General features: G+C 37.3%; 1 protein-coding gene across 1 annotated transcript; it reads left to right on the plus strand.

Annotated features, from left to right (window-relative positions):
- The first annotated feature begins 1,100 nt into the window (after nucleotides 1–1,100).
- Nucleotides 1,101–6,674, plus strand: LOC109149432 (delta(14)-sterol reductase). Its single transcript, XM_019297201.1, has 13 exons — nucleotides 1,101–1,256; nucleotides 1,340–1,457; nucleotides 1,543–1,613; nucleotides 2,394–2,450; nucleotides 2,744–2,835; nucleotides 3,255–3,302; nucleotides 3,434–3,554; nucleotides 3,682–3,728; nucleotides 3,938–4,019; nucleotides 5,526–5,602; nucleotides 5,736–5,855; nucleotides 6,145–6,219; nucleotides 6,314–6,674. Exons 1-13 carry the CDS (start codon nucleotides 1,209–1,211, stop codon nucleotides 6,465–6,467), a joined length of 1,110 nt encoding a protein of 369 aa, XP_019152746.1. The 5' UTR covers nucleotides 1,101–1,208; the 3' UTR covers nucleotides 6,468–6,674.
- Nucleotides 6,675–10,921: the final 4,247 nt, after the last annotated feature.

The raw sequence follows: 10,921 nt of genomic DNA on the forward strand, positions 1-10,921 counted from the left end.
AGTTATGGATGGTGAAATAATGGAAAACTTACATATCTTTTATTGTCCCTGGTGAATTGTTTTTAAAACAAGAAAAAGGGGTTACATTGATTGAGTGTTATCCACTTGGATGTGGGACTTTAAATCCTCCAGGAAGGAATCAAGGAATGGTGAAATTAAAGGAGTTGTCAGGAATGTTAATCTGGTTTGGAAAGAGAGTTGAAAAGGCATTTGGTGCTTACATATTCTTGTTCTAACTGGGCTGAGAAGTCTTGTTCATAAGTTATGGAGTTCTTACAATAATATGATATACCTTAATAGTGCAACAAAGGAGGCATAGATTTTGAACAAATTGACAAAGAATTAGCACTCGATGATGGACAATTTAATCTTTAATTACCCTTGTATGGTAGTACATTCAATTTGCCGTATTTGATCATTATAAACAAGGATCTGTTAGAGGAAAATGTACTATATAACACCCTGAGAAATATAAGGAAAGAACAAGAAGTAGAGCCAATCGGTATAACCGACATAAAAAATAATATCCAAGAACGACACCGTTTCATTCATTGGATCGAATTGTTAATTTGTCACTAGATATTTCCTTTCTTTCTAGTATAAATATGGAATAAATTATGCTGAAGTATTATGCTTAAAGTACGAATTAAACTCTCAAATTTCTCTTCTTCCCTCACTGCACTTATTCTTCTCTCCATATAATTATGCACTTCTTCTTTCCCCTGCAATTATGTTCTACATTCTTTCTTTTTATTGCTTTTGTTTTATGATTCATTACATATACAAATTTATAATCATAAAATTATGAGTTCAAATATCAACTTTTATGTATGAGCTGATAAGTTATAGACAATCTAAGTTGGTTTATCTCTTTCCTTAAATATAATAATTGTAGTTGGTGATTAATTTTGTCCATCCATCCAAATAAATCAATAATTAAAAATAGTTAAAAATTAATAAATTAATTATATAAATACTATAAATTAAAAAATTTACAGTAATTGTAAAATTAACTCTAAATATTTTTTACTAAAATCATCTACCTAAAAAAAAAAAAAAAAAAAAAAAAGAAAAAAAGTAACAACATAGCTTATTGTTCATTTTAATATCTTGAATGTCTAGTGGAGTTACAGAATGCAGACTATAAGGTCTCTGAGACGCTGAGTGAGTTGATAGTTGATAGTGAGACAGAAAATTTGAATCTGGCGATGGATCTCAATCACCTGCTCGACGCTCTACTCCCTTCGTGGACTTCGGTCTCTGCCATTTCCTTTACTTTCCCTCTCTATTGTATGTATGTATTAATGTGTATATATATCTAATGGTGTTGCTAAATTAGGCTGCCATGCTACTCGCCTTCTTCGTTTATCTGGCAATTGTTGGATCTCTTCTTCCCGGAAAGCTCGTTCCCGGCGTCACCTTGTCCGATGGCACTCGCCTCCACTATCGTTGCAATGGTACATACTTGTGTAATATATTATACTTTGGCTTGAGTGGAATTTTTTATTATTATTGAAATTTGTGAATTTTCTTGAATTTTAGGTTTGTTATCGCTTCTTCTGTTCGTTTTGCTACTTGGGTTTGGAGCATGGATGGGTCTTGTATCGCCTACTGTAAGTAATTCACTGATTTTGTTTTAAGCAGATGATAAATCCTCGATCTTGCAAGCATATAGTAATTGAGTTTCTCTGTTTATAACATCTGCTCATCCTAGCTTCTTACCAATTGTGCTGATTTGTTCTGAGAAAATGATACAATTTGGAGCTTAAATCAGATGAAGTAATTAATACCTATTTTTGTAACATGGTATTGAAACATGAAGTCATTGACGAAATGCTGTTGAAATAGAATGCCCAAATTATTCTTCCTTCTTAATATAGTTACTAGTTACTACTATTCCATTTACTTTTGTAATTAGACTGATTGTATATTAAGACCCATAGGGATTGGAACATGAAGTCATTGGTGAAGTGTTGTTGAAATAGAATGCCCAAATTATTCTTCCTAGTATAGTTACTAGTTACTACTATTCCTTTAATCCATTTACTTTTGTAATTAGATTGATTGTAGATATTGCCTTCTTAGAACATATTCTGGAAGTTTTTACAGTTTGAAAGCAACATACTTTGTTTGTCTACCAGAGCCAATGTCAAGTGCAATGAAACTTGAAAGTTAGTATTGCTTAAAAGTGGCATCTACTCCTTGTACACTGAACTTTGATGGTCTCCTATAGTCCTATAAGCATGCCATTTAAATCATGCGAGCTTTTATCTTAGCTCTCAGATATGCTACAATCACTTAAACTTTGAATCAAATGGAACATTTTGTTTCAGATTTTCATATTTGATTGTTTCAAATAAGTTTGCAACTTTATGTCCTCCTAATTCTTGCAGGCAATAGCAGACAGAGGGCTTGAGCTTTTGTCTACAACATTTATATTCAGTTTTTTGGTAAGTTTCAGTCTCCACTTCTTGGTTTCATTATTTGCCCCAATGCAGTGAAATTTAGATCTGTAACAGTTTCTTTAGAGAAATTCATATTTCTATTGCCACCTAGCACCATCTTTAAGTCATTCATGGCCAACTAGCCTAAGTTGATTTTAAACCATTCAACATGTGTGAACTTCATTTACTAAAAAGTCTGTTTTTTTTTTATTTTTTTTATTTTTTTATTTTTAAATCTCTTTCCCTTGTAAATGTACAATATATTTTCTCCTAAAATTTCTCTATGCCATAAATGCAAGGCAACTTTGGCACTCTATGTTTTTGGATGCAAGTCCAGAGATCGCAGCTCATCTCTGAAGCCTCATGTAACCAGGAACTTAATCCATGACTGGTAATTCAATTGATTGTTGCTTAATTGAAGTTAGCTTTACCTTTTGACTTGAATTTGAATATTAATGAGATATGTCTTTTCTCCATCTCTGCTTATTCATTTTATATCCAACATCACTTGCCTTGCTGATCAAGATTTGAATTGATGCTGCTGAGTGATCATGAGTTGGTTTTTGTTGGTAGCTTTTAGAGTAAACTGTGGACAATTCTTATTCATCTTTTTAGTAAGTATTTGTCTAGAGTACATATGCTTCTAATTCTTGATAAGTATTTGTGCTTCTCAAATGTGTGTGATCTTATCAGACTCTTGTTCTTCTAGTGATATATGTTTTTACACTGTTATTGCATTCCATGTGTGTTTGCTACTCATTACTTTTCATGAACCACCATTTGATGCATTGCACTATTCTTTCTCAATAGGTGGTTTGGGATACAGCTTAATCCTCAATTCATGGGCATTGATCTCAAGTATGTATCTTATCTCAGCGTTCTGCTCATTTTCTTAATCTGATGCTTGTTTTGGTGCTATTATATAATGTCATGAAACCTTTTGAATGTATTGTCATGTGCTTGTTAAGTAATGAAACCTTCTTCTGTAGATTTTTCTTTGTTAGAGCTGGAATGATGGGATGGTTACTTATCAATCTTTCAGTTCTTGCAAAATGTATTCAAGAAGGCAACTTAAACCGATCCATGGTTCTCTACCAGCTATTTTGTGCCGTAAGTTCCTTTTTTTTTTTTTTTGGATAAGTATCTTGTACAGTAAGTTAATAGCACTATGTTTTTGTGTATTTGTAAATTCCATTATTATACAGTTATATCTTCTTATTTTCTCAATTTATTGCAGCTGTATATTATCGACTACTTCTTCTATGAAGAATTTATTACCTCCACGTAAGTATATTTACTTTCCCCTCTTTCCTTATGCTCAATTTCTTGCATTGGTAATGCTAGAATTATATGCTTCATTTATCTTGAGCTTTATATCTTAGTGTCATTGTTTCTCCTTTAGTCACTTCTCCTTCTATCTGGAATTATTTAACCATTCTCTTATTTTTCCCATTTGCAAGTGTAATTATTTTATTCTTGACCATCCTTTCTAGATGGGATATAATTGCGGAGAGACTGGGGTTCATGCTGGTTTTTGGCGATCTAGTGTGGATCCCTTTCACCTTCAGCATTCAGGTATATAAAATTAAGTGGTGCTTTAGTTATTTGAAATCCTCACTTTCTGTCTTCATAATTTCATATAATAAAATTATCTCCTTTATCATCTTTTCTTTTCAAGTGGATGGATTTTGGCATTCAAAATCTGGACAGTGCATTCCATATGAGACCATTTTTACATTGTTTGATATGCCACAGCAGATTCACCAACCATTTTCCAACTTATGGATGACAAATATACGTAGACAATTAGTTGGTCTTCTCCTTCATGGCTTTGCACAATTGAATCTCATTTGTTGAAAAAGATTTATATAGGATAGTAGAACTGGCATAGAAAGCTCACACACAAAGCCTAAGGCTTAAATGCTAATTCAAAGTTTTAGGAGCTAATTGGTTGGCTGGTGTAATCCTGCAAATGGTCCTGTTTATAGTGATTCAATGGCTAGTAGTGAAGTTTGATTGTTACTGAAGAAATGGAAGGATAAATCAGGTTTGAATTTGAATTGTTTGGTGATGAAACTTGCAGGAATTAAGTATAATAAAGAAAGATAATTTTTTCATCGCATATGAAAGAAGTTGCATCTCATATCTTAACATGATACACTAATGCCATATGCAGATATGCTTTTAATAGATATATGGTAAATTACGAAGTAAAATTGCCGTGATGCCCAACACATTACTCTTCTTACTAAACTCTAAATAGATTCTCTTTCTTGGCAAAATACAAGAAAATATGAAAAATTTCAATCTATTCTTCTAGATTTCCTTGACATTTTTAGTTAATATGAAATGTCCTATGAACTTAAAGTTAGCCAGATAGCAACCTGATTTGTGAGGTATGACCGTATGAGTGCCTCAAGTTTTTCTGTACTACAACATTTTATCTTTGATACCCAACACATTACTCTTCTTACTAAACTCTAAATAGATTCTCTTTCTTGGCAAAATACAAGAAAATATGAAAAATTTCAATCTATTCTTCTAGATTTCCTTGACATTTTTAGTTAATATGAAATGTCCTATGAACTTAAAGTTAGCCAGATAACAACCTGATTTGTGAGGTATGACCGTATGAGTGCCTCAAGTTTTTCTGTACTACAACATTTTATCTTTGATACCATATGCTCCTCAGTTTGGTAGCATGTAAAAAACATAGTATATCCATAAAGATAATATAAGATGGTACCAAATTGAAGAAAATATTGTATCAAAGCTAAATTTTTATGGTACCATCTCAAACTATTTCTTTGGGTTTATGCTATGGGCTAAGATTATAATTTATAACTAACTGAAGAAAATATAGTACCATAATTAGAAATGTTGTAGTGCCAAAAAAAAATGAGGCATGATACTCTTAATGTATTGTAGACTCTCCCATTTATTACAGTTACCATTAAGCTTTACTCTGCCCCACCTGGCCACCTGTTTATCGTCAATTCCAATTTCTGCTTCTTTGTATCTTGAAAAAGAGAAGGGGTCTTATGTAACAGTGGTGATGACTGGTTTTCTCATTTGCTTCAGGGTTGGTGGCTTTTAAGCAACAAAGTGGAGCTAACAACAGCTGCTGTAATTGCCAATTGTCTTTCTTTCGTGATTGGGTAAATATTTTTGTACTGAAGTCTCCTCTCTTAGTTTGTGTCACACTCATTTTATTGCAATCATATGGAATATGGAGTTCTTTTTGCCATGTTTAACTTCCTCTTAATCTGGAACCTTATTTTGGATGGAAAGGTATCGTGTATTTAGAGGAGCAAACAAGCAGAAGCATGTCTTCAAAAAGAACCCGAAAGCTCCAATATGGGGGATGCCTCCAAAAGTTGTTGGGGGGAAATTGCTGGCTTCTGGCTATTGGTGAGCTTTTGAATTTACTTCCATTATTTCTTGCGGTCTTGACATCTGTCAGATACTGATAACTATATAGAGATTAGCATTGTAATCGAACAAAATGATTATGAGTCTGGTCCATGTTTTTGGTTTCCACCTTGCAGCTGGATATTTATGTAAACGGATTTTGCCAAATTTCAATGCTAGAAAGCTTGGGTTTCCAGAAAATTACACAAAGTTCCCAACTTCTCTTCACAGATTGAAATTTCATTTCAAATTATGGTTCTAACTTTGTCAACATGTTTTATTTCTGAAGGGGAATTGCACGGCACTGTAATTACCTAGGGGATTTGTTACTTGCCCTCTCCTTCAGTTTACCGTGTGGAATAAGGTAACTAGCATCTGTATTTTATTTCAGTTTCTATTACACTAATAGACTTATATACAAGACAAATTTCAAATGTACACTATGAATATCTATGCAGCTCTGCAGTTCCATACTTCTATCCCATATATCTTCTTATTTTGCTAATATGGAGGGAGAGAAGGGATGATGCCCGGTGTGCTGAGAAGTATAAAGAAGTTTGGGAAGAATACTGTAAGCTTGTCCCGTGGAGGATATTGCCATATGTTTATTAACGGGTGAGGGTTTGATTCACCGTTGTGAATTTTGGGATATCATCAAACTAATGCAAATGCATGTGCAGATAGAGATGTAGATCCGATTAATGTCTGTTGTGTGGCTGCAGGAAATATGAACTTTAGTTGTCCAGATTCTACTTTCTGATTGAGGTGTTTTTAAGCTTAAATTCTGTGCATTTCATACGAATCCGGCTTGTGAATTGTTATCTTGCAATTGTTATACTATGGACCAGGTCCACCCTGCATTGTGCATCCTGGTTCAAAAATTATGTGTTTGCAATTAACATATATTATATGCTTTCAATTAATAAATTATGTGTCTGTAAATAAATTGAATCCGCATAATACAAATAATATGTTAACTATATGTACTTAATATGTTATTGCAGATACATAACATATTATGTCTTACAATTAACATATTATGTGCTAATATAGTTAATATATTATATGTATGTAGTAGTTAACATATCAGATCCCAAAGGCTTACTACTTGGAGGAAGATTAACCGGTTTTCAAGTAGGATTCTATAGGATTGAATCTACTTTAATGGTCTCTTTTCATATTGGTCATTTCGTAGAAGTTACCGTTCTACTTACGTTCGAGGTTTATTTTCTAACAAACATGTTAGAGTACTAGAATTATACTTTAACAAGTTAGAAAATCTAGACCAAATGATTTTTCAACTCTAGCCCTGATAGTATTAATTCCCGCGTAGTATGATGTATATACATGTATGTAAGTGTATATATTGTTCTTGTGTGTTTGTAGTGAGAAGAGAGAGCCTTAGCTAGAGAGAGAGAGAGTGGAGGGTCCAACCCCCTTGCAATGAGGGCTTAAAGGCCCTTTTATAGGCATAAGGTTTGGTAACGGGTTTGACCCGTTACCTTTGTCTTCGACCCGTAGACCGGGACCGAAACCGCTTGAGCCTGACCCAACTAAAAAAGGGAACTCGGACCCGGGGTATATATCCTATCAAGCCTGTTTAATATGTCTAGGCTCGAGCTCAAGTTCATTTTCAGATTCCCCACTATCATTATCCATAGCTATGTTGAAGGTTCGTTTTGACATACTAGGTCTCTCGTTGGACCTACACGGAAATACATCTTCGAAAAACGGTGCGTTCGCTCGATTTTGTTATCGTGTTCTTATGCACGTTCAGATTATGAGACTCATGTACTAAGAACCGATAAACACTACTATGTGCATAGTTAATAAAGATATAATCCACCGTCTTAGGACCTATCTTTATTTTCTTAGATGTTAGCACACCGCTTTGGCAAGACACCCCCACACTTTCAAGTATTGGTAGGATGACATCCTACCTTTCCACAGCTCGTAAGGGATCTTATCGAGCTTCTTGCGGGGTACCTTATTCAAAAGGTAATTGCTTGTCAAAATCGCCTCACCCCACATATTTTGAAGTAGGTTGATAAGTGCATAATTGTTCATATTTATACCCCATATTTAACCTTGTTTTGCTTATGAAGTGTCACAATGTTGTTCAAAATGATCTTTATTTTGCTCATTTGATCCATTATGCACAATTCATTATCTTTGAGTAGAAATGAAGGATTTTAGATCATGTTGGATGCATTTGGAGTCAAGGGGAGCCAATGTGAAGCTAAGAAGACGGATGCAACACTTCCAAAGGAGCCAAAGAGTGATGTTTTCAATGGTGTTGATCATATGGACAAATTAAACCAAGGCAAAAGTGGAACAAGTGTCAACAAGCTGAAATTCTCGCATGGATTGGCCACTGTTCTGTTTTTGGGCCATATCTCGGTCTAGAAGTATCCAAATTAAGTGATTCTTGTTCCATTGGAAAGAAGACTCAAAGGACTACAATTCCTATAAATACATCAAAGCCTAAAAAGGAAGCCACAGGGGTCAAAATCATCATTGAAGTTGAAGTTCCAAACTTACAATTCAAAACTGACCACTGTTTGGTTTCGGCACCATATCTCGGCCTAGGAATGTCCAAATGACCACTGTTTCTTGCGATTGCATATTGCGTGTCATAACCCCCAATCCCCTGAGGACGACATTTCACACCCGAGCTCACATCTTATTTTTGCTATACCATAGGCTCGAACTTATTAACATCACATTCATTATATCTTTCAATGTGCGATTCTTACGTTTAATAACATCGTTTGATTGAAGTGCATAAGGTGTTATACGCTCGTGTATGACACTAGCACAAAAATTAGGGATGTCAATTCAACCCAACCCAAATAGAAAAACCCATTTCCCGCCTCGACGGGGGTGGGGACAGAAAATATTTTTGGGCAACGAGGGGGGGGGGGGGGGGGGGGGAGGGGATGGAGAGAGTTTCCCCATCCCCGGGAGGGGATGGGGATTGTACCCCTCGACCTCGACCCATCCCCGGGAGTTTCCCCATTTTGTTTGTCTAGTTCGGTTAATGAAGCTTGACTGAAGTTATTTTTAATTCAATTTTTCATAATATTAAGTTTAGTATTAATATATAAATTTTATATATTTAGAAACTTCACTAAAAGTAGAATCGTCGTAAAAACAGGCCGGCGGGGACGAGCTAAAAATACCTTTTTTTAATATAAATAAATAAATAAATAAATAAATAAATAAATAAATAAATAAATATAATATATATATATATATATATATATATATATATATATATATATATATATATATATATATATATATATATATATATATATATATATATATATATATATATATATATATATATATATATATATATATATATATATATATATATATATATATGGTAGGGAATATCCCGACCGACATAATTTTACCCCGGCTGGTGTGCCTTTGTCTTTTCTTCTTGTCTTTGCAGGTAATAGGTCGGGCTTCTTGTGAAGAACCCGGTCGGGGTCCGACCGGGAGTTGCCCGAGCGGCAGTGTCGACCACCGAGCGGTAGCCCTTTGGCGAAAGAGCTGACAAAGGACACGTGGCGGCTCCTTGCGACGACAGACAGGGCACCCGGGAGGATGACACGTGGTGGCTACGTGGAGAGCATGCCGAACGACCGGATTTGTGTCTCTGGCGCAGCAGCTATAAATACCCACAGTAGCTACAGTGTGAGGGACTTTTTGGGACGATCGATAGGATGTTGTTAGAGAATCCCGACCGCAGTCAGTCGGCACTCAGAGCAACCAAGTAGATTGTACTTAGGGCCTTCACCGTGATCAATAAAGATATTTACTTGCTTTAATTGGTCTCATGTTTACTTAATTACTGCGTTCATGGCAATTAGCAGTATCATTTTGGCGTCGTCTGTGGGGACCCGTGCAAGAAAGCAAACGTCTTGACGAGCACCCGGTCCTTCATCAACAATGTATCCGTGGACACAAAACCTTTTTGCCGACGACCAGGCGGATGCAAGCGAGCTCATCCGACCACCAGGAAACACAGCAACAAGGTCAGACGATGGACCTCAACCTCAATCTCTCACCACCACATCCATCCAACACATACCCGGCCGGCCAACAGCCGGTGAACTACATTCAACCGGGGTACCCAACACCCGGTCAGCCATATCTACAACAGCCGATGATGTATCCCGGCCAGTATCCATACCCGGTCCCACCTCACCCGTACGGGTATTGGCCAGGCCAACCGATGTATTACACGCTCCCGGTTGGTTATCCACCTTATACGCCTGCGTACACGGCTCCAGCCGCCGCCCCTCCAGTCTACCCGGCCGCACAAGTAGAGCCGCAGCATCAGCCCGCTTCCCGGGCTCAACGCTCGGTTCGTTCGCTGTTGGGGTCGGGGGGTGCTGATGCGATGGAGGCACCACGGCAGGCCCAGCAAGCAGCCGAGGTTCCCACCCAAGTGGAGGACCCCGAAGAAGTTACCCGAGCGGTAGCTTTTGATCGTCTTCGACCGGAGATGCGGCAACGTTTGGGCCCCCAAGACCCGAACCGCCAGCCGGAAGACGTACAAATGCAGGAAGCCAGCCAGGAGGCTTCATCCGGGCATAGCGGGTCGAGATCTCATCGACGACGACACGCTCGGGATGCAGCCCAAGCTGCCCAAGCCGCCGAGCTCAACGAGACCCGAGGATTGCTCTACAACCTCCAGGCGGAGTTTGCGCAATTCAGAAACGCGCACCCTGCAACACCCCCGGTCGACCAATCGACCTTACTCCGGACGCCTTTTACAGCGGCAGTGATGGCTCAGCCTTACCCGCTTGACTTAAAGGTCTCTGGGGAGAAAAGTTACGATGGCCGTACGGACCCTGAGGTCCATGTCAATGATTTCTACGGCAATATGATGCTGAAGGGCGTATCAGACGCCGTAATGTGTAGGGCTTTTTACTCCACGCTTACCGGTCGAGCGGCGGAATGGTTCCGAACTTTGCAGCCGGGCTCAATCGATAATTTTGATGCCTTGGCGATCAAGTTCGTGAGGAAATTCATCACCTCCAAGGTGG

This window comes from Ipomoea nil, unplaced genomic scaffold (assembly GCF_001879475.1).
Source record: "Ipomoea nil cultivar Tokyo-kokei standard unplaced genomic scaffold, Asagao_1.1 scaffold0268, whole genome shotgun sequence".
NCBI lineage: Eukaryota > Viridiplantae > Streptophyta > Magnoliopsida > Solanales > Convolvulaceae > Ipomoea > Ipomoea nil.